We start from the raw sequence: 24,504 nt of genomic DNA on the forward strand, positions 1-24,504 counted from the left end.
GATCCGAAAACTCGTCTCGACGTAAGACCTACCGTAACTGGTTTATACGAAACGGTGGGAATTTTTATGATCGAGTCATGATAGTATTAGATATGGTCGTCTCCAACGGCATATGAATTAGCTACGGTCGCGGAATCCGCCACTATTCGTCACTCGAACCGTAGACTTGGATGCCTTAATTTTTACCTTGCTGCGGATCTGTCAGTTATTAGGCGTCAGGCAAGTTAAATGTCTTCAGAATGAAACAGCAACAGAAGGAATTAGTTATGAGGATGGATATTAAGTTCGCCCAGTTTTGATTCGCTCCTCAACTCGGAGATACGAGAGTAGAATATTTTATTTTCCTACTTTCTCCTCGGCGCATAGAAAATGGATCGTCAAACGGAATATAAAACCGACCGCGACAACACATGTTCGGCCATGAATATTCACACAAAACACGGTGGACATTCATGCAAAAGTTTTCAATGCAACTCATGCTTTAGAAATTGAAACTTTCAATATTTGTGAATTTAAATTCTTCATGGAATGTTTACAAAGATTACTCATCCGGTAGCATTTTTGTGGAATTGAACGTAATAAGTCATGTGTTGAGGGATTCGAACGCGTTTCAGATGGTTTGATTTGACGTACACTAATGTTTTTCGGCAAGTGGGGAGTTTGAATTTATTTTCCTGACTGTCAAAAACCCGAACGATTGTATACGAAACGAAATTTACTCGTTTGAAGAGTGACATCCTCTTATACAGGGTGAATTTCACTCCGCATACGTATCTCTTGAGTGCTTCGGCATAAATTTACATTCTAAACTATTTGGAAAATATTTCTGACAATATAGTTAAGGGGGAAAAAATAGTTGTAATATTTCTGGACCTAAGGGCTAAGGATCGGTTTCAGGACCGAACATGAATGTATGCAGTCTCTACAGCTCAAAGCTCTATCGAAGAGATTAATATTCATCGAGAGAAAATTCATCAGCACGAAAAATATGTCTCGACTGCGGTCTGATCGTTGAAATTAATAGGCAAAGCTTTAGACAAAGAAGACATAAGTGTATGAAGGGATCCTCTTGGGGGAAGCGAGTGGGTGGTTGCAGTGGACAAAGGAAGTAGATAATAGATAAATTAACGGCAACCCACGAGAAACCCTTAAGTTGATCAATCATTTTCTCCCTTTGTCGATGAGAGCCAAACATTTCAACCAATCGGATCGCCCCATACTCCATATGTCTTCTTTGTCTATCGCGTTTTCTATCCATTCCAACAATCAGCCCGCATTAGAGTGCTAGCTAAAAGACTTGTTTACCTTCAAATCTGCTAAGTCAGGTAACGAACTTAAGCTGGGATTGGGAACCCAACTGAATGGTATTTGCTGGTAAGAGCCACACTTAAGAACCCGCCACAAAACACGGGAGGACGGGGCGGGTCCATATCTTCCTCGCTTTGCAACAACCACCTAAATTCAATAGAAGCTCCGCATGGATACGTGCTTTTTGTTTCGTGCGCGAAAGATAGCGACGAGTCGGAACGCATCCGAGGATAAGAGGCATCAATCATGCATGTGATGCGGCATTTAACGCAAGAGCCGGTTGCAAGACTGAAATGGCCATCCCGTCCCCGGCCTGAAAGCAATCGGGCACTCACTCGCCGCCCTAATAACTCATAATTACAAAACTTTTGTTTGTTTGGTCCGCAGAAAGCTACCGCTCGCTCGGGCTCTGCCGATGTACTCTCATAGAGGCAAATCGATCCCCGGTTAAATCTGTATTCCGCACCAGACCATTTTAGTACCGGAGGCCTTTTCGATGGATGTATTGCGTAATTAGACTCATTGTCAATCCCCACAGCCTTCGGAGTTTCATGTCTTGTATCGTGATTTGGATCCGGTGAATGAGAGCCTTACGCTGCCGTGTCAAGGGAAAACGCCGTATGGACTTACGGGCGTTGCCAAAACCTGTCAAATATATTCATTTTCAATGGAAGTCAGGAGTATTTTTTATTGAAATTTCCGTGTGTTTCACGCTTAATTGCGGGTAAAATTATCGGAGAAACTGGGAGAAGAGAATTCGAAAGTTTCCCTCAAATAGGTATTTTGTTACAGGACATTTGGCGAAGTCTGAGGGCTCATATGTCGTTTTTCCATGCTTACCAAGGCAGCACAGTTCTCTCCTTTTTTCTGTTGTATCACTGTAGGATTGACAATGAGACTGTAGCGGGCCAATAAATTCATTGTGTAGATGAAATATAACTTGCAACTCGTTTGGATCTAAGAAGTCACTTGTTTTTTTTTTTTTTTTTTCTTTCTTTTTCTTTTTTCTTCACGATGAATCGCATCTACCTACAAACAAACAAAAAACAAAAAAAAAAACCCTACATGTGACCGTCCGTGAGAGAAGAGATCTCAAAAGAGTCAACTCAAAAAATAAGAAAAGAAAAAAAAGAAAAAAAAAGAAAAAAATTGACCAGCTTTTACGAACAAAGCAATGTATGTGCGTGTGACTTTCGTTGAAGAGTGAACAATAAAAATAATGTAACAATCGGACGCCGAAACTTGAGTTCCTCCCCCAAGCGGCGCGGGTGACAAACCAACCCCTCGAGCCATTTCACTGACGAGCTGTGCGGTAAGATCACAAAAAGACAGGAAACGGAAGTATCGCATTGCGGGAAACTCGAGCTTGTCTCCTTGTCGAAAGCGTGCCCTTCAAACATGCTCTGCCGAAACGAGAAACATATGGTATATTTTTGGAATATTGTTCAAACTATCCATGTCTAAAAATATTTATTGCTAGTATTGATATCCATAACGTCTTGCCTTCAGTCTACTTCCTTTCGCGATAAAAAAAGGGAATTGCGGAAAGAAGGTAGGGGGTAAGAGAGAAAGAGAGGGGGAAATAGCGGAGGCATTAGGGTGGATGAAGACACAGTTCAAGAAAAAACAAGTGCACACCTACAATTAATCGAACTTTATTGGGCAGAAAGGAATCACTTCTTCTCGCCTAAGCAAATGACTCTCATGTTTTTTTTTTTTTCGAAAATGTCCTAAAAACAGTGGTTCCGTGATGTAAAATAGTGTTTAATTTACCTCTACCTACACTGGAAATGAAAGTAAATACAGAAATATAGGTAATGTGTTCGTCTCCTAATGACATTTTGATCTGTGAAAAGTTTCCTGCTCTAAACCGAACAACCCCGAAAAAAAAATGTTAGTAAAAAAGATGATATCCTTCGATTTTTACCAATAAAGTTTCATGGATTACAATCTGAACCTGCTTTAAACTGTAAGATATTTTTAATAAAGGGAATGGAAAAAGAGAAAAACTCCAAATCATTGCATGCATTTATTCTAAAGAGAATCATTTATTTATGCATCATTTATGCATTCATGAAATCAAAAGAAACTATGGCCGCGGGATTTTTAACGATTTTATTTGTTTTGCCTGAACTAATTTCTCCTTTGTCTTTTAAAGCGCAAATATATCATCGGTCATACAAGCAAACCTCATAAAGTTTCGACATGTACGTAGGAGGCAGAAGCATGTTGAGCTTTTGAAAAAAAAATAAAAAAAAGTAGCACTTTTATTTGTAAGAACTTATTGATAGAAGTGTTGAGGTCAAGCATGCGTTTAGGAGGGTCACATTTTTCCTCAATCAATTTGCACTTCGGGAATGGCACACGAAAAGGTTTCAGATCTGAGTCATATGACTTGTCCTTTCGAGAAACCTTCCAATAATTGATCTTATGAATTCTTGTTATCTTGGCAACTTTTATCCATTCGCTTTGCTCTAGATAAAAATACGATTCTGTTTCGCTTAAGCATGCTCGAAAGCTTGCAAGTTCCTGAGCCTTATGAGTCTTAATGGCTTATGAGCTGTTTTATGAGTTTCGTTGCCAAATCTCTTTGATAAAGTAAAATGATCATTCAACAACCTCAAATCCAACCCTTTGCGATGAATCAATTACTAATTGTCTCTCTTTTGTCTTAGAATTTCGGATTCCGTCGATCGGACCAATTTAGGTTATATATGATAGTGGTTCGATGTATCGTTTGGTTCAAAACAATAGAACATATCCTCACACAAAAAATGTATGATTTCAGCAGGAAAACTGAAGACGGCATTCGAGGCAATTCCTAACGATTTCACTTTTCATTGCCGTTAAATACTCATACGAATAAACAATCTAGCACAAGAAACCGGTTCCCTCGGATTACCAAGCTGACTTTTGAGGCTATGTTTACATGTTGAACCAATCGATATCCATGTGTCGCAGGCAATTAGTCAAATCAGGCATTTTATCAAATTCCCAGACAATAGTCAAATGTTGACAGTTTACAAACATTTGTTAATGTATGGCGAAGAGATCTCGAGTTTTCAATATGTTGGGAAAAAAAGCTCACCATATTTACGAACTCTCCTTGTTTCTTCCACTTGCCTCTTCAAATGCCTCTCATATGATAAACTGTTAATATTTTAAAGAATCTGTATTTTGAGACATGCTGCTAACTTTTAGATACATTTTTATTCAGGAGCTCAAAATATTTTAAAATATTTTTGCGATAAATATTTTTACAGCTAATTCTTTTCTACTAAAGTAATTAATTATTCTGCATCAAATTAAGAAAAGAATTAGAATTTCATTCGACGTGAGAATATTTTACCATTTGCCTAGGCATTCGACAAAATGCTGATTTTTCTATTTGCCTGCGACAGATACAATCTCACCTGTTTGATGTATCGAACACGATTCATTACGGACACAGAGCACTGAAAACAAAAATCTCGGTGTATTTACTGAGAAAATGGTAAAATTACCAAGAATTCAGGGTTCTATTTGATCCCAGTTTTTTCTTGGTAAAATTATCATTTATGGAATTGGTAATTTTACCGAGAAATCTCGGTAAAATTATTGAACTTTCTCGGTAATTTTACTGGACCTTGGTAAAAACGCCAATATTTTTATCGACTGTGGTAGAAGTACCGAGATAAAATGGCAAAGTTACCGGGAATTGATAACCAATAACAGTGGTATTTTTACCTGAAAAACGGTAAAAATACCGGTTTTTAGGTAAGCTTACCAGTCTGTGTTGGTAAAATTATCAATAATTGGTAAAAAAAGTGAGATGGTAAAGGTACCAACGGATCTTGGTAAAAACGCCGAGAATTTTTCTTCAGTGCGGGCACACAAAGCTGTTGCGACTTGGCCGATATCTTCCCGGATCGACAACCCTGCGATTAGCGCAAATGATTAAACCTTCAAGTACCTAAGTAAACGCTCGGACCCGGGCCGGTAATTAAAAGCGGACGGGGGGTGCGCAACCGAGCGTGGCCCTGTATTGTTGCATTTGTATGCGTTCGTCTACGTCCATGTAAATGCGCCCACCGCTTTCCTCCGCGTGGGTGTGGGTGAAATTTTTCGTCCGGATTGTGTGTCGGGTCTATTTTCAACATCCGTCCGTGGATGCGTATGCAAACCAGAGCCGGGGCCTCGACTCCAAAACTGCCGTGCCACGGAGGAACGCCGTATGAACCTTCAGGCGTTGCCAAAGTTCCGTTGATATATCGCGAATTTTTGGGGAAATTTGTAGATATTTTTCTTCCAATTTCTCAGATAATTTTTTTTTTAGAGTCTCTTCATACCCTGAGTTAAGACATCTCGATTATTAGCTGGCCTGAGCTGGCCATAGTGCCACAAAAGTGTGCACTCAAACGAACGATATTGATGGATAAGGATAAGGAATCCTGCGATGTCTGTCATCCAAAAACAACACCATCAACAATTACCGATCAAAACTTAACCAAAGAAAATGCAATAAAATAAAACGAGATTGATTTGTGAATAATTTCTTGATCTATTTGCATTTTGGTGCGATGAAAATAACAATTTACTCTTGATAAATCACAATTAGGCTATGTTTTCATTATTTTTGTCTACATTCGAGCCACCGTCATCTTGATGTACTCTTGTGACTCCATTAGCGAGGACCAATCAAAATTGGAGTTTTTTTAGGCCATTTTCAGCCCAACCAAGCCCGACCAGAATTGAGATGTCGTAACTCTGGGTATAAAGGGACTCTATTTTGTTCGCAATTTCACCTTAAGTTCTTGAAAATGTATCGGAATAATATTCATAAATTTCATTAAAAATGAACATTTTATCGAAGAAAATTTGGCAACTCTCGAATGTTCATACGGCGTTCTTCCTTAGTGCGGCAGAAAACGCATCCGCGCGAGGAACGGATGTTGGAGAGAACCCGACCCGTCGAGTTTCGTGCCGGTGCTGTGAAACCCGCGAAAGTCTCGCATTTTTTTACTAAATCCGAATGCCTTCGACACTTTTATGTTCTCGGGGAACTTTAGAAGGCTGGACAGGTGTCCGTTTAAGAAGGAATTGAGAGGTCAATACGGTGTTTCGCTCCTGTGCGGAGACAACGGCTTTGATTCATATGAACTTATGAAGGACCGATGCATGTTTTCGGTCCGAGTAAACTGATTTTTCATAGATCCATTTGGAAAAACACGTCCAGATGCGGTGTCTGTAAGCGGTCCCTACGGCTTGTATGGTCTATCAATTCTATCATGCCCCGAACTTTTTCAACGCACTGCAGGGCCGGATTCACCTAGTTGCCGCCCATGGGCCGCCTATATTTTGCCGCCCCCTTCTCATTCGTTTTGAGACTCGATAAAAACTACCAAATGAACGTGCCAGCGGGGGAGGGGTGCATAAGACGCATTTACTCGTGTTGAACACATTTTTTTGGGAAAGCCCTGTCAACACTACTAGCAAAAGTTCACGATACTTAGCGCGAAAGTTAAGTTCCGTAAACCTATCTCTGTGTGGACAAGGCCTGCCATTCATGAGAAATGAACAAAAATATTATGAAAGAACGAACATAAATGTGGTTCAATGATTTTAGCTTCCGCCGCCGCGACGCGCCGCACAGACCGCACCGTGTTGGACGCAATGCGTGAAGTATTCACGCAGTCTTGTAGGCGCTATGCGTTTCACGCTGACCACACTGTGTTTGGCGCAATGCGTGAATTATTCATTCATTCTTGTAGGCGCTATCCGTTCCACGCTGACCGCAATGACCGCACTGTGTTTGATGCAATGCGTGAAGTATTCGTGCAGTCTTGTAGGCGCTAATATTTGTTACATGCCGAGCGCCGCGCCGAGGGCTTCTCCTTTTCATCTCAAGTCCTCGTTATCATTTCTCTCTAAGTCGCGCCGTTCCAGGCCGAACTGCATGTTTGGTCTCTCTCTTAACGCGACTTATTGAAGGTGCTGTCTCTTGTATCACTAAGAGACTACAAAATCAGAAATTACTATACTCTCAGAAAATGAGAGATTTTGTCGCCTTTTCTCGTTTGTAATTTTGTTTTTATAAATCCGATTTTTTTTATACCTTCACTTTAAAAAATTGCAAATTTTTGCCGCCCCTCAGATTTGCCGCCATAGGCCGAGGCCCATGTGGCCACCCCCTTAATCCGGCCCTGACGCACAGAGAAAAAGATGATTGGTTCATCACGGAGTGAGTGGAATAGAGTGGTTACGTGATAGTGGCTGGGTCCAGGTCGTCACTGAATTTTTTATTTATTTATTGTGTTTTTTGCAGCTGAAAATGAGCTGATAACAGCTCGGAACGTCCTGCCTTATAGTGTCTTTTTAATCTTTAATCTGGTTTACCCATTTTTTAATTCCCTCCCTATTTATTTATCACGGGGGAAATTTGAATCACATGACTCTCATTATCAATTAAAGCAGATCAAGCACCGATTTAAATGAGGGCATGAGAAGTATCATACAGTGACCACAACGATTGTGCATTCCTCGAGTAACTTCCGCGGTGATCTCAAGCGCCAGCATACGTCAGCGGATTCCATCCGAAGGTTCTCACAACACATTTAGGCCCGACATCCATAGTATTCTCGGAAAATTCAGGTAAATTACCGAGAAATGCTCAGAAGAATTCCTCTGTAAATAAGCCGGGACAGTCGCATCTGGGAGTCATACTGCCTCGCTAAGGAAGAACGCCGTATGGACATTCGAGAGTTTCCAAGTCTCCCCGAATAAAACATGTATTTTTGAAGAAAGTTGGGCATATTTTACCTTGAAATTTTCAGTTATTTTCGATTATACTGCGAAAAAAATTGTCTGAAAAATTGGAGGAAAAATATTCAGAATTTTCCCAGACGATTCGTTATCGATTGAAGAAAATATGGCAACGCCTGAATGCTTATACGGCGTTCTTCCTTAGTACAGCAGCACGACCGTGCTAAGGAAGCACGCCGTATGAGCCTTCGAACGTTTTCAAGTTTCCTACGATAAAAACCGAATCAACAGGAAAAATTGTGAATATTTTTTCCAACATTTTCAGACAATTTTGTACGCAATTTGATCTAAAATATCTGAAAAATTTCAAGGAAAAATAAGCATGAGTGTCGTCAAAAAATACATGTTTTATCAAGGTAAATTTGGCAACACCTTAAGGTTCATACAACGTTTTCCCTTAGCACGGCAGCAGAGCTACGGAGAGTGTAATCAGTTTTCTCGGCGGCCGGAGATCTCTAATTAACAAGACGGAGAAATGAGGTAAGCCCGGTTTCCTCCCCGTTGAAAACAAGATTATTGACTGTGAAGGGCAGTTTTGGAGGTGAGACTACCGGTCGCGCGGCGCCTTCCAAGTGAGGGACCAAGAAACTACACCCTGCGGGCGTTTCTCTCTGTAATTTCACTGCTGCTGCCGATGCGCGATGCGTCATCCTTCTTGAAACGCCCCCAAAACGAAGCAAACAGATGCCACGAGCTGTTCCTGCATTGGTTTGTATCTGATTTGGGAGGAAACAGTCATACCTACAAAATCGAAGGATGTGGCTTGGAGAGAAATGTTTCCAATGGGTCAGTTGCGCTGGTTCCAGAATCGTGTTTTGATGCTTGATTCTTGCAGATTAGCTAAAAATAATAAGATCTGTCCAAACCGCAACTTTCTACGTTCTTTATTAACCGAAATATCGCCCTTTGAAAAGTCGGGGTTTTGACGTCATCCACCCCTGGCAGGGCCGGATTTACATTTTTAGCGCCCTAGGCCTAGGCTAAACTTAGGGCGGCGCCCCTAAAAGTAGACGCTCCCGTGGAGGGGGGGGTCCCCCAGAAGCCCCTCCCCTCCAGATCAGAAGGAGGATGTTAGGTGTCCGGAAAATTTTCAAATTCACCTTTAAAAAAACACCTTTGTCAACCACAACGTAGACATTTTTTTAATAAGTCACGTTTTTTTAATAAATTCTCAAAAATTTTGCGCCCCTCAAAATGTTGCGCCCTAGGCTATAGTCTATGTAGCCTAAATCCGACCCTGCACCCTGGTTTCTTTCGCCTTATTGCTTACATCAGTCGGCGTGACGCACATTTGCACCGAGTGGTCAACGAGAAAATCGTATGAATGTGAGGTGGAAGAAACCAAGGGCGTCACTGACGCGGTGGCTGACGTAATTTATGAGCGGCGCCTCAGGAGTTACATGGGTGTGCGCAACTTTTGGATCACCCTGTTCATCAGCATGCATTAAGGGCAAGACCAAGTGAAAAATTCTCGAGATTCTTACCTTCAAATTCTGTTTGTAGCCACATCGCTGGCAGTAGTAGGCCATGCACTCCGGCGGGATGGCGGGCCTTTGGAGGCTGTTGGCGGCGTCGTGGTTGATCGGTGGCGGCGTCGGTTGCGGCTGGTCCTCGACCAGTTTTCGGTAGTGGACGCGGAAAAGCGGTTTGGCGACCCCCGTCGGCGTGTTGCTCGAGCCGAAGCGTCCCATCGAGATCCAGTTTCGATTGCACTTTGTTCACATCTTTCCACATAAATAACGCTAACGCCCGGCTCCGGGAACTCGGCACCGTTAGCCCAGACGAAGTATCGTCCGTTTCGCGCCGCTCTCCGCCCTTTGAGTCATCGCGAGATTCGTCCTACTGTAAGCAACAGAAAACAATCATCCGTCAAAAAGGTTCTATTGATTACGTAGCATGGTGTCAACGATCATGGTGTCAACAAACAGTTTTTCTAAGTTTTTGTTGACACCATGATCATCCAAAAATAAAAAATTCTGACCCTTATGAAAAGTGATCACGGTGTCAACGATCACGACGTCAACGAAACTTAAAACTTGCCTCAATAACACCTTTTAAATTTCAAGTCTTGTTTTTCTTGTGTTATTTACTCTAACCTTACCTAACCTAACCTAACCTAACCTAACCTAACCTAACCTTAGCCAACTTCAGAACTTCACCTTACAAGACCTATCCCACTTTCACAGAGCTTAACTTTCCCCGACCTTACCCTACATAACTTTAACCTTACCTACTTAATCTAACCGTACATGTCCTGACCTAAACTAACCTAATCCAACTATACGTGACCCAGACCTCTCCTGTACACTTAATTTTTTAATTTTACTCACAAGGAAGATATTTTTCTGTTTGTTGACACCGTGATCGTTGACACCATGCTCAGGGCCCATTTTTGCGTTTTACTGCCTGATCACGACGTCAACAATCGTTGACTCCATGATCAGATTTTTGGTTTGTTGACACCATGATCGTTGCCACCATGCAACGTTACCGTTCTATTCCCAGTATTGATGGGTCATATTCGATAGTGGTTCGATGTCGTCACCTTCCGGGCAAAGTATCACAAGCGCCACGCGACGCACAGTGGATCGAGTTAATTAGAGAGGTCGGACATGAAATTGTCGACTTAAACTGCAATTTTGATGTTTATTTTGTCAAATTTTGAATTTCAAGGGCTGCTGTAAGAGGAGAATTTTACGAAGAGACCAGTCGAACCACTTTTAAAACCTCAAAATTGTGTATAAACGGACTTATGAGCTTTTAAAGTTTCCAAATTCTGTCCGATCTCTCTTATCGACTCGATCCACTGTGTGACATTTAAAAATTTCCACCACCATTTTAGTTTTTCACAAAGAAATTGTTGGTTGAATCTGTTCGAAAATTTCGCTGAATTTCATCGGCAGCACAAAGAAAATTCGGTGAAATTTGCGGACAGCTTCGTTGAATAATTTCCCTGTAAAAGCATAAAATGGCGGCGAAAAATGTTTAACGTCTCATGGCGCTTGTGGAACTTTGACCGGGAGGTGACAATATATTATTTGGTTCAAAACAAAAGAACAGAACCCCGAACAAAAATTTATGATTTTTGTTGGAAAAGCTGAAAATGAAGAATTTCCTGACAATTTCACTTTTCATTAACATTTTTTACTCGTGAGAATCAATAATTATCACAAATAATCCGTTCCCTCAGATTACTCAATTGACTTTTGAGGCTATGTTTACGTGTTGAACCAATCGATATCGATACAATCTCGCCTGTTTGATGTATCGAACACGATCCATACGTAACTGGGTTAAAAGCATGGAGCTTGTCGGTATTTGGCAGTTTGAACGCGATGAGAACCACCCAAGACTCCATTAATATGCGGGGTTGAGATGTGGAATTTTATCACCTACTCTACAATAATGAGGAAGAACGCCGTATGAACCTTCCGACGTTGCCATGTCTCCTCTGATTAAATTCAAATTTACGTAGAGAATCGTGAATATTTTCCTTCAATTTTTTTTTCTACGATTTTGTTCGCAGTATAATGTAAAGCATCTGGAAATTTTGGGGGAAAATATTCGTAAGTTTTCTCAAAAATAAACATTTAATTGGCAGAAATTTAGCAACAGTTGAATGCTCATACGGCGTTCTTCCTTAACACGGTCACAGTATTACTGATTGCTTTCTTTTAAGTAATGCAATCTTCACTCGAAACGTGCAAATATTACGAAAAACAAGTTTGCCGTCTTTAAATATTCACTAATGGCGCTCCCTGTCTTCTTGAGTCATGCCTTCACCTTAATTTTACACACAAAAAAATAAATAAATAAATGAGATTAAAACATCCTTGCCACATAAGCCTGAATTAACTGAATTTCTCCTGACTTCTAAGTTGTAAAGGAGAGAAATTTTATAATTTTTTTTTTTTTTTTTTTTTTAAAAAAAATATTAGAATTTCGCGATTACTCCGGTTACTTTTCATCCTACTTACGGCCCTTACCATTCCCTCTGCCAGACATGACCAGCAATACTCGTCAATTAATTTACCGATCCATAATCTGATCATTGAAGATTCGAAATAAAACACGTGTGCTCATGAGTGGAAGTAGGAGGAAATAGGGGGGGAGAGGATGGAGTGCCCCCTTGGGGATCAGTGCGAGCCCCCAGAAAATGTTGAAAACAAAGGCTTCACTCTAATTGCAGGGGGCACAGAAGGGCACTCTGCCCCCCATCCCCTCCACAAAAAATTCCCAGTTCCGCTGATGTGTATGCTTATTGCGAGGAAGAAATCGACGATAAATCAAAGATAAAAAGGGAAGGATGAGCGCCTGAAGCCTTTATTAGAGCTCACCGCTTGCTTCAAGGTGGCAGTCACCGGTGGCGTGACATGCTTTGCGATGTATCGATTGATCTGCCATTTAAATCTAGGCAAAAAAATCGATAAACAGGGTGTTAACAACGGACACCTTAATAATCGATTCTAAACACAGCTGCAAATGGGGAAATATCGATGATCGATCATTCACGCCACGCCACTGGCAGACACCTAGGGGGCCGGGGCCCGCACCCTCTTCACACTTAATCGCCTAATCTCCGATCGGAAATAGACAGCGACGGGAGATCACGAAACCGGCTCCGAGTTGAAAAACCGCGGAACGACAACGGAGATGTGCGGTCGGATGCGCGGTTTTGTAGCGATCTCCTCGGAATTACACACAAGTGCGGATCAAGGAACGCAGTATGGTGCACCGGGGTAATTGACTCTCGAAAATTTTAATACACGGATAATCGAGGCAACAAGCTCGTTGAAACATTATTTATGCCGGGCGTCTTTGTGTCCCACGAGAGTCGAACCGGTCGGCGGGATAATGGAGGACGTACCGGATGGAACCGTTCTCACACCTGATGCTATGCGGACTCTCGGGTCGTTCCGCGTTGCCAACCGCCGCGCAAGGGAATTAAACGGCATTGAACTGGATCCATATCGAAAAGTCAGAGACAAGAGACCCTTCACTGGCCTCTTGGCGATAGGTAGAAGCTTTTACTATCGGAGATTCAACAATTCCTTATAAACAATTATAAGGGAGCAACAATCATCACTCTTTTTTCGGTTGTTGACCTACATACATGGTGGATGATGAGCTTCAGGTATGATGTCATGAGCCAAACAAGTTTCCCAAACTTCGGTTTCTTTGCAAAACGAAACTGCCAACACGTTTTTAAACATCAAGCATGTAGGTAAGTCAACAGTTACAGTGCAATGTTGAAGTCCCGAAAGTAAAAGCTTCCAGCATAGCCGAGATAAGAGTGGAGGGTCTCTTGTCTCTGCAAAAAGTACAGAATATCGGGTAACCCGAAAAACTTTTTTAAAAGTCCTTCGGCCTCAGGAGTGGAGAACTCATCATGCAGCACGGTTGTCCACAGGAATAACGGCTTAACTTCATTCCAAATTTCATAATTTTATTCCAAACATACGGCTCTGTTACAGAATAATCAAATCGTTACAAGACTACATTGTTTCAACTGGAGTTCCGAATGGTACGTCCGAGTCGACTCGAAAATATGAAGGATGGATTTTTGTTAGTTTTCATGTGAAACAGTGTTTGGTCTGAAAAAAATTGAAAAAATGTCAACTGGAGCAACGTTATTATTTCGGACGGCAGTGCAAAGAAGTAAGAACATCTGTCTTCTGAAGGTATACGGAGCACTATAAGGAACCCGAAAGTAGAGTTAACGCCAGCCCCGCTAGCTTCTTTGCCACGGATGGATTTTCCATTTTTCAGGTTTAGGTTCCACAACTCTTTAATGCAACAAATATTAACCTCGCAGTAGCTAAAATGGACTTAGGTATTTTTGGAATTAGGAGCCAAAATTTCTGGCTCATTCGTACAAACGCTTACTTGCGTAGGGAAGCTGATGGTAGATGTATTCTTTCTATAGACTGAGCCAGAAAGTTTAGTTTCTAATTGCAAAATGTAGTCCAAATCTCCGGGGAGACTATTTCTTCCTCACAGAGAAATTGATTTTTCCCAGTGCAGATGTCCATTTTCTAGCTGGCGTTGGTCAGAGGTTATCCTAGTCAGAAGTCAGAGACGAGAGACCCTCCTCTCAAATCTCGGCTATGGTGGGAGCTTTTACTTTCGGGACTTCATCATTCTATTGTTGACCTACCTACACGGTTGTATTTAAGAACGTGTTGGCAGTTTCGTTTTGCAAACAAGCCGAAGTTGGGGAAACTTACTTGGCTCATGACGTAACCATGTAGGTAGGTCAACAGACGAAAAAAGAGTGATGACTGTTGCAGACTGTTGCTCCCTTATAATTGTCTATATAAGGAAGTGTTGAATCCCCCAAAGTAAAAGCTTCCACCTGTCGCGAGGAGGCCAGTGGAGGGTCTCTAGTCTCTGCTCACATCCGAGCAAGCTATTCCAGAAATGAAGAGGAGATGCGAGCTGGAACGTGGCAACGCGGGTTGTCGGTGCCGTGACTAAACTTCACAGAGATCACAGTCAAAGGGAGTGACATGGGAAATCCTGGCTATCCCACTCATTCGGCACTGGTGAGGAAAATCGAGGAATAGCGGGAGGGTTCGGCCGCCCCTGCCACTCAGCGCCTTCGTCGTGACATTACGGCCCCCGAACCGGGGAAAAGGCTGAAAAGGGCTTGATTTGGGTAACCGGCTCCGAGGCATGCGGCGAGGAGTTAACCGGAAAACGTCTCCACGGGGTATCTGCCGCGCCTCTCCAGTGCCGTAACGCGGATGGTACAGGTGGGTCGAACGGCCAGGGAACTTGACTGCCTCTGCGTGAAAAAAAGTATGACGGCTGAGGAACAGGGCAAAATGTGTCCACCAAATGATGAATGGTTGTTACGACGTGAAAAATTTTGTTTGTATCTGTAGGAACATTCATGAGGTGAAAAATCCTCCTAGAAACAACTTAAAATTCTCGTTGTAGCATCCTGTGGTTCTGGTTGTCGCACTGGAAAAGAAAACACATTAGATCTAGAGTCCAGACTCTTGAAAACATTAACAAGAAAAAATACTCTTGATTCAATCAGATTTAAGCTTAAATCAAAAGGAAATCCGCTCAAATTAAGAGGCTTGGTTCTTGATTTAAGCAAAAATCCGATTGAATCAAGAGTATTTTTACTTGTCGATGTTCTTCAGGGTCTGGACTCTAGATCAAATGTTTTTTTTTTTTTTTTTTTTTTTTTTTTTTTTTTTTTTTTCCCAGTGCGAAAAATGAAATCTAAACGTGCAAAAGAGATCTGAAGGTGCGAAGTATTCGTTGGGAATTAATTCTACATGATCAGCATGTTTCTTTGTCCCATCATAACACGGTTCAGACATTATTTACAGAGATGGTCTTTCCAAAGATTCCTTAGGGGCGGGTATCTCCGAAGATGGAAATGTCTCAGAGAGCGTTATTTCAAGAAAATAAAAGGGGGAAAAAATTACTGTAATTTCATGGTTTCGAACCTCCGCGTGATCCATGTTGTCGTTGGACACTCATAAGTATCAATAGAGGTTTCAAACATAACGCTTACGCTTTATCAATACTCAAATTGAGTTTTGACGCGATCAGAAATATAAAATGAATAAAATCCCAAAAATGTATTGTAATTTTTTCAGGTTTCATGAGTAAGTTTAAAAAGACGTAAGCACGTGTAAAAGACACGAGGCACAATGTTTTCTGAAATTTTATGCTTACTCTCCTGTGGAATCAAAAATTCAATATGCAGGAAACGGAAACAATGGTACTTTTGTTTCATCTATAAAAACCTGACGAGATAGTTCTAATAATATTGGAATGCCTTTTCTTTCCGCTGATGCCGCAGGAAGTGGTGCTGAAGATTGCGACACATGCAATTGTGAACGGGTAGGTATAAGCTGTTTGTCCGGAAAAAAACCTCAAGAACAATTAAATCGATGAACACGCTAAACACGGAATATGTTTTCGGGGCTGACAATCAAAATTACCCAGAACACTCGCCAATTGTTGAATACTTAAGCGGAATAAGACAATGGACACAAATCAGCGGAAATGAACTAGGTCATCTTCTTATGAAAGAAGGAAACTGATTTAGGAAAATTGTGAGCTCAACGGTGACTAGCAGTAGAAAACAAAGAAAGAAAGCAACTCAAAACGAAACAGTGGAATATAAAACATCAAACAGTGGAAATAAGGCTTAAAACATATAAAATTCATTGAGCCGTTTCGGTCTCCCATGGCACTATTATCAACCGCTAAAAAATTGAAATAAAAATAAAAAAATATCATCATCAAAATGTATTGTGCGTGCTGGCTTTGATTTTAAATTCTTTTTCATTTTTACATTAATTTTGTGTCGGTTGATAATGGCGCCGTGGGGTACCGAAACGTCCCGATGAATTTAATATGTTTTAGCCTTATTTCCACTGGTTGTTGTTTTATATTCTACTGTAACCAGCTTAACATGCATGTCACTTGAGAGTGTCGACACATAGTGCTTGTTTGAACCGAAACCACTTTCATAAATATTTCTCGCTAAAAGCACCGGGCGAGTTGTATACATTCAACGGTGCTTTGAGTTTCCTTGATTAATTATAATTCGTTGGCGTAAACGGCGATGAATGAGGCCAAGCATATCGACAACATTCCTTTAATGAAGTGAGTAAGCTCGTAATGCAAACACCAGTGGATCACCGACAACAAACTTGGATGTTACCTCCTGCTGAGTTTGCCGGTGCGCGGGCCGATTGCCAGTTTCGAATTTATGCGTTTACACCTCAAAGTTTGTGAATGAGTCCACATGGCCCATTCCTTACTTTACTTACGGATTTTCTTTAAATAACAAGAATATAAATCGTTCTTGTGATTTTTACAATTTAAAAATACGGATACTTCGGACGAGGAACAATTTTAAAAAAAACGGAGCGAGAGAAAAGTATCATCTGTCCGATGCTATGAAATTATTTCTATTACAAAAGAAAACAAAACTGCAGAGGAGTGTCTCTCATTTCATAGAGCGTCAGGAGCAATGCGTATCAAGCACTAGATTTCTGAGAAATCGAATTTAACAAAATTTAGGTTCTGAACGATTGGAGTTTAACAGGCGAATGGGTCATTGAGATTTATTTAAGCGGAATTGTGAAGTCAGAGACGTAAAAAACGAATAAAATCACTAAAAAATCTATGTACAGACTGTAAAATAAAGACAATAATTTTAAATTGAACTCAATATAACTTTTGAGTCCCAGAAATACAATGTATTGAGACTTAAACTTTCGGCTTAACTTATTCTAATTGGTACTTCTGTGCTTCTGGGAGTAATACATTTTTGTTATCTGTCACTATTTTTCAACTCGAGTTACTACTTTCACTGTTCATATTGAATGTTTCATTTAACAATTTTGTTAGACGTAAAAGTTAATCTAATTGGTTACGACTCATAAGCGCTGAATTCCATGTAATTTTATCTTGGGTTTTTGAAAATTGCGGGGACCAGTGTTTAATTTAAACCCCCAAAAATAAAAAAAAAAAAAAAAAATTAAAAAAAAAAAATGTAACGTTTATGCTCAATGGTGACCGTCCTCGGAAATATTTTGTTTAGTTTTAATAATGCGATTTTTTCAAGGTTGGGTCAAAAAATCAAAAAGTTTTCGACGAGGAACTTTCTCTACATACTGTCCTACAAGCAACTTAGCTCCTATTTGCGCCCAGAGAGGGTGCAAAGTTAAATCATTGTCGTGAATTATATGCTCCGAAATAGGTGGATTAGATATTTTAACCGGCTTCCTGTCTGATAACGGATCTGCAATGTCGAATCACAAAGCCCTCGGTTTGTTTCGGCATTCTTGATCGTTTTTAGCCCCCAAAATTTCTCGAAAATACTCCATTCTACTATCGTATCAAAAACTCTCTTTTAATTTTGGCGACTAAGGTCTCTTCTCCCACGTCACGTTTTGTAAAACTGTAAAAACGCTGTATACAAATGGAACATTAGTATCATGAAAGGGATTGGCGCAATGTTTATTTCCTGCCAAGTCCTGACACTGAGTGATTTAAATCTTCACACAAGTCAAACGGGAAATGGAGTCTAGAAGTCTCGAATTTCCTCTGGAAAGTGCTACATGCGCCATTCCCTCGCAATTACTCAAGACACAGGAGAAACTTGCTTGTTACCTATTTAATTAACGAGAGAAAAAAGAGGATACCATTCAATGACCTAGATAAAGACCCTCTCGTGCATTAACAGTCAAGTGAGAATGTTTTAAACAACAAGTTCAGAACCATGAGGCACCGTGCAATAATTGCACTCGTAAATGTCTTATTTTTTCCCCTTTCTCCGTAAGTGGAACTTCTCCCGAACGTTTCATTTAATTACAATTTCGCAAAATTCTAGTTTTGCACTATCGTCCCGTTATGCAGCTCAAACTTTCTTTGACTAAAAAAAGCAAAACTGCATTCAGAGTTTGATCAAACACACGATTGCGTCGTATTTTGGAAAATATGTCAACGTGTTTATTTAGCTTGGAACCTTTTATCTGCGTGAAATTTATTTCCTTATTTTACAGAAAATCCAACCTTAATTAGATTTTTTTTTATAGTCCGATAAAAAAATTTTAAACCTACAATAATTTGTATTCACCTAACATTAGAATTCCATCAAGTTTTCAAAAGCTCCCAGAGAATTTTCATAAACTGTGATAAAAAAAGCGTCAAATTTTCGTCGTTAATTGATCAAATTATCTTAAACTTATAAGTTATATCAAAAGTTCAAAACTTGATTAGTCTTTGATGCTTGCAAACGTCTTCAGACTCCCAACAAGTCCGCTAAATGTCAATAATTACGCGATTATATGCCGTCGTATGTTCGTCAACATTGATTATCCAATTTCATTCCACGGAATGTTCATTACTTTCCGTCCCTTTGATTACTGAAAATGAGGTGGAAAAGTGGAAGAAAAAAGTAATAAGTCCTCTCCACACACTCGTGAAAACCCTTGTGTCAAATCATTTCTAAAGTTTGCAAAAACGCCAGCAAAAAGAGACGATCTCCTTCTATCAAAACGATACGACTATCCCAGACAGTCGGGTGAACTTTATCTTAGTTATCCTCAGTTTCAGGACACTATTTAACCGAGATATTTGGTGAAAAATACATTTCAGTCGTGGAAAATCAAGAGATGACTGCAAAACAAGGCTCTCGAGCTCACAAGGCTCTTTGATACCACTATTCGAGCTTTATGGGTGTGCTTGAAGTATCGTCAAAATTGAAGGCGAAATGAACCATCTGGTCTTGAATCACACTACGCTAAGAGACAACTTAAATATATCAAAACGAGACGATTATATTATCCTGGACAATTGGATAAACTTTATCTTAGTTTTTTTTCAATTTCACGACACTACTGAACTGAGACACTTCGTCAAAAAATACCATTGAGATGTGAAAAATCAAGAAATGACTACAGAAAAAGACGCTAAAACTCATAAGGCTCTTTGATATCACTATTCGTACTTTTTGGATGTGCTTGAAGTATCGTCAAAATTGAAGGCGAAATGAAACATCTGGTCTTGACTCCGACTCCGTGCCACGCTTAGGGACGACTTAGTTCTATCAAAACAAGACGACTATCCTGGACAATTGGGCAAACTTTATCTTAGTTTTCTTCAATGTCACGACACTACTGAACAGAGACACTTGGGCAAAAAATACCGTTGAGATTTGAAAAATCAAGAGGTGAAGGTAACTACAGAAAAAGGCTCTCAAACTCACAAGGCTCTTTGATACCACTATACGTGCTTTGTGGATGTGCTTGAAGTATCGTCAAAATTGAAGGCGAAATGAAACATCTGGTCTTGACTTTGACTTTGTGCCAAGCTTATGGACGACTTAATTATATTAAAACGAGACGACTATCCTGGACAATTGGACAAACTTTATCATGGTTTTCTTCAATTTCACGACACTAGTGAACTGAGACACTTAGGGAAAAAATACCGTTGACATGTGAAAAATCAAGAGGTGACTACAGAAAAAGGCTCTCAAAGTCACAAGGCTCTTTGATACCACTATTCGTGCTTTATGGATGTGCTGGAAGTGTCGTCAAAATTGAAGGCGACATGAGACACCTAATCTGAACTTCGACCTCGTGCGGTGCTGAAGGACGACCTAGTCTTAGTATTAAAACGAAAAAACTTTCTTATCTGAGCATATCTACGACAAAACTACAGAACTACGCAACTCACTTTGCGACGTTGCAGATTTCCTGTTGAGCATTGATTTTCCAAAAGATGAATCGTCACACACACATAGTCATTAGGTACTTTCCAGCGGTTTTGGAGGTGGAACTTTTTTTCTTACCGGATTTCTCACCTGTGGCAGGTCCTGATCGAGAACCCAATGCTGACCCCCCCCCCCCCCCTTGCACGAAAAAATAATGAGACCCTCCTCCCAAACCAAAAAAGTTAGAAAATTGACTATTTTCTCGCGGTTTTAAGCCGATAACCATAATACCCAAGGCCACAGATAACTCAGAGGCAAGTGCCTTTTCCAGATACAAGGCACCTACACATTCCTCTTGATTTAGGTATTTTTTCCTGCGTGGAGAGATTTTGCAATGATAGTGATTGCTTGGTCATTTTTGACAAGAAATGTCCCCCTTACACAAAACAGAGAGAGCACTGAGCTTGTCGAGAAATTCTCATCAGATTGGATTACATTCCGCTGCAAAAATCTGCATTGAGTAAATCCTATTTCGAGTAAGAACTCGGATGTAAAGAAAGTCATGGTGGCTATCAGATTCCTGATCGTAAATGCTATCTCCAAAAAATCTAAAATTCTTGTACCATTACCAAATGCCTATCATTGTTAATCATGTATTAGCATTTGGTTGCGTTTACCAGCGGCGAGTTAACCGCTATACCATAGGTGCCTGGTACCTACAATAGGGTATGCACTATCAGGAATCTGGTGCCCACTGACATTCGTTTTTCAGCGTGCAAATTACGAATGTTGAGGCAATGCTACTGACCTTTCAGACACACCTTAAATACTTATCTCATGCAGTCTCACTTTGAAACGAACTACAAGTGCAGTGTGTATCCAGTTGTTGCACAGTAGCATCAAAAAGGACGATGTACCATCCCGGTCAGTGTCCGGTGCTGCGAGGTCAGTGCTTGATCACTCGAACTTATTCTAAACATTTCTAACGCTACCATTTCCACCAGGACCATCATAATCTTATTGAAATATTTAAAACATATATCCTTACACATAAACAGGGGTGAGTTATTCCATACACACACTCGCGAAACACACACTGACCGCGAAAAATATCCGAGCAACGAACGGGTATCCACACACGGTAACACAAGACGACTAGCCCAAAAAAAGGCACGCTCCACTCGGGGCAGAACACACACGATGAACGAAAAAAACGGCCAGGAACGCGCAGCCACCGGGGTAGCGGACCACTGGATCAAGGCGCGGGGAGCCGACTGAATACCGAAACACATGGTTGTCATCGGACATGGAATGCAACTTCTAGTTCTTCCCCCTCCATTGTTCCTTCCTTACTTTCCATGGCACCGCCGCGCCGCGCCACGGCCACCCCCCCCCCCCTCACCCGCAGGTCGGGGGTCCGCCGGCCGTGCCCGCTCCGGCCTGGCTCCCCTTTCTTTTTCCCTAGACAGGCATGCAACCATGATTCACACTCACTGGGCTATGCTGTTGCGAGTTATTCATTTCTGCCGGTGTGCTCGCTCCAATGGCGAGGCGTGAATGATCCTTCGATTATCGACATCTCCCCCGATGGAGATGTTGCATGTGTGAGGAATTTGCGAATTGACTACTGATTCTTACGTAAAAGTTCGCGAGAAACACGATGGTCCCACTGGTTTTCTCTGAAATCAACTCCCAAGCTCAAAAAAAGCTCTCAAGTTGAGGCCAAAATGGAGGGGATATTCCACGATATCCTGAGAGTCCACCTCAGCATCACTCTTTCCATCTTGATCGCGCTGGTCCATCAGAGGATTGCCTTTAACGCTCCTCGCCAATTGCCAATGGAGATGTTGTATGTGTGACGAATTTGCGATTTGACTTTTAGTTCTTACGTAAAAGTTCGCGAGAAAGACGATGGTGCCACTGGTTTTCTCTGAAATCAACTTCCAAGCTCGAAAAAAGCTCTCAAGTTGAGGCCAAAATGGAGGGGATATCTTACGCTAATCTGAGAGTCCACCTCTACATCAAGACAAACTCTCCATGCAAATATAGGGAGCAAAAACATTAGCAGGGTTGCCGTGTGTTCAGTTGTGGAGTCCCCAAATAAATTGGCAGCCCTGTCAATGTATTTGCTCCCTCTCTGACCTGTGCATGGAAAGTTTGTCTTGATGTAGAGGGGGACACTCAGGATAGCGTAAGATATCCCCTCCATTTTGGCCTCAACTTGAGAGCTTTTTTCGAGCTTGGAAGTTGATTTCAGAGAAAACCAGTGGCACCATCGTCTTTCTCGCGAACTTTTACGTAAGAACTAAAAGTCAAATCGCAAATTCGTCACACATACAACATCTCCATTGGCAATTGGCGAGGAGCGTTAAAGGCAATCCTCTGATGGACCAGCGCGATCAAGATGGAAAGAGTGATGCTGAGGTGGACTCTCAGGATATCGTGGAATATCCCCTCTATTTTTGCCTCAATTTGAGAGCTTTTTTTTGAGCTTGGGAGTTAATTTCAAAGAAAACCAGTGGCACCATCATGTTTCTTGCGAACTTTTACATAAAAACCAGTAGTCAAATCGCAAATTTCTCGCACATGCAACATCTCCATTGAAGCTGTGGTAAAGAATCGATTAATAAGGTTTTCGTTGCGAACGCCCTGATAATCGATCCTTATACATAGATTTAAATGGCAGATCTAGCGATATATCGCAAAGCACGCTACGCTTGCTCCGTATCAATTCTGGACGCGAGCCGGCTGCTCGACCTTGCGTTGCGGTAGCTGGCTGACCGCTCGTCGTTCAATGGCCTTAATCAGGTCAAAAAACTGGAATTAAGTCAGTCGAGCCAAAAATAAGGGAGACCGAATAGTGCCTTATCAAGCCGGTAAAATTAATGGACTCACGGGTGGAGGCCACCACTATTGGTGGCTTCAGCAAACTGGCAACATTGCTTTTTCTTCATTTAAGTCTATTGAAATGTATCGATTTTCGGAGGGGCAAGGTGCCTCGGGAAGAATCGATTATTCAACTTACGTTTTAATGGAGGAATGCCAGTGGTGCAAAATTGCCGGATCCAACTTTGGCCACCACTTCTTTAATATAAGAAATTCTGTGTCCCTCCCTCAGCACCGAAAGAATCATGAAGGATCTTTCCTACTCCTATTTTCTTTTTTTAAAGAGCCAAAATTTGGTGCAACTAAGACACCAAATTAGTCTGTGTGCAAGCTTTAAGTTCAAATCTTCTGATGAATCCCTGACTAATAACAGCACATAAGCATTACCTTTGGTAAATCACGACTTTTCGGGAAAATTTGTAAATATTTTTCTTCCAATTTCTTGGATAATTTCGTTCGCAATTTTAACTAAAGTTCCTGAAAAATTTAAGGGGAAATATTCATATAGCTTTCCTCAAAAATAAACATTTTATCGGAGGAAATTCGGCAACTCTTGAATGTCCATACGGTGTTTTTCCTTAGCACGGCGCACAGTGGATTGAGTCAATTAGAGAGGTCGGACATGTAATTTTTGACAAAAATGCTAATTTTGATGTTTATTTCGTCACATTTTAAAGTTCAAGGGGCGTTACCGAAAGACGATTTCACCAGGAAACCAATGGCACCCCTTTTAGAACCTCAAAGTTTTGTATAAACGGAGTTAAAAGCTTTCAAAGTTCTCAAATGTTGTCCGACCTTTGCCATTGACTCGACCCACTGTGCGGCGGTAGAGAATTCATTATTTTCCCAAAAAGGTCCCGGATGTCGTGTCATTCCCTAGCGCTAATCACAGGGCAAGCAACAGCGACGAACAACACAAAGAAGAACCGCGTCGCTCTACTTTAGCGGAAAACCATTTCCGCTGGACCTGGGATCTGCAAATCGTCCGGGAAGATTGCTCCTTCGAGAAAAAAGGGATCGTCGAGAAAATACCGGAGTTAACTGTCACGTGACCCGACCGCACTAATGAGTAATGACGCAAGTGGTATTGCGATGATACTCAGCGTTTCCACTGGATTCCATTCGCCAGGCGGAAAAAAGGCGGAACAAACGAGCCTGCAACACGACACTTCTTTGCAGGAATTCCTTCAAATCGCCACCTATAATCACTATGAGAGAATACTTGCTGCTTTGTTTCTTTTCTAATTTTGTATCGTGGAATACTCTTGTGAAAATGAGACAAAGAGTCACTCTTTGTCTCATTTTCACCT

At 41.1% G+C, this 24,504-nt stretch overlaps 1 protein-coding gene across 1 annotated transcript in view; it reads right to left on the bottom strand.

Moving 5' to 3' along the window:
• LOC109043377 (EGFR adapter protein) overlaps positions 1-21,593 on the bottom strand; it is a 60,812-nt gene extending 39,219 nt beyond the window's left edge. The window contains exons 1-2 of the mRNA XM_019060569.2: positions 21,357-21,593; positions 9,594-9,951 (exon numbers count right to left, since the gene is read on the bottom strand). Of these exons, the coding sequence (XP_018916114.2) occupies positions 9,594-9,800 (207 nt within the window). The 5' untranslated portion in view covers positions 9,801-9,951; positions 21,357-21,593. The remainder of the gene's footprint in view (positions 1-9,593; positions 9,952-21,356) is intronic.
• Between the last annotated feature and the right edge of the window lie 2,911 nt (positions 21,594-24,504).

The sequence above is a fragment of the Bemisia tabaci genome, chromosome 7 (assembly GCF_918797505.1).
Source record: "Bemisia tabaci chromosome 7, PGI_BMITA_v3".
NCBI classification, from domain to species: domain Eukaryota; kingdom Metazoa; phylum Arthropoda; class Insecta; order Hemiptera; family Aleyrodidae; genus Bemisia; species Bemisia tabaci.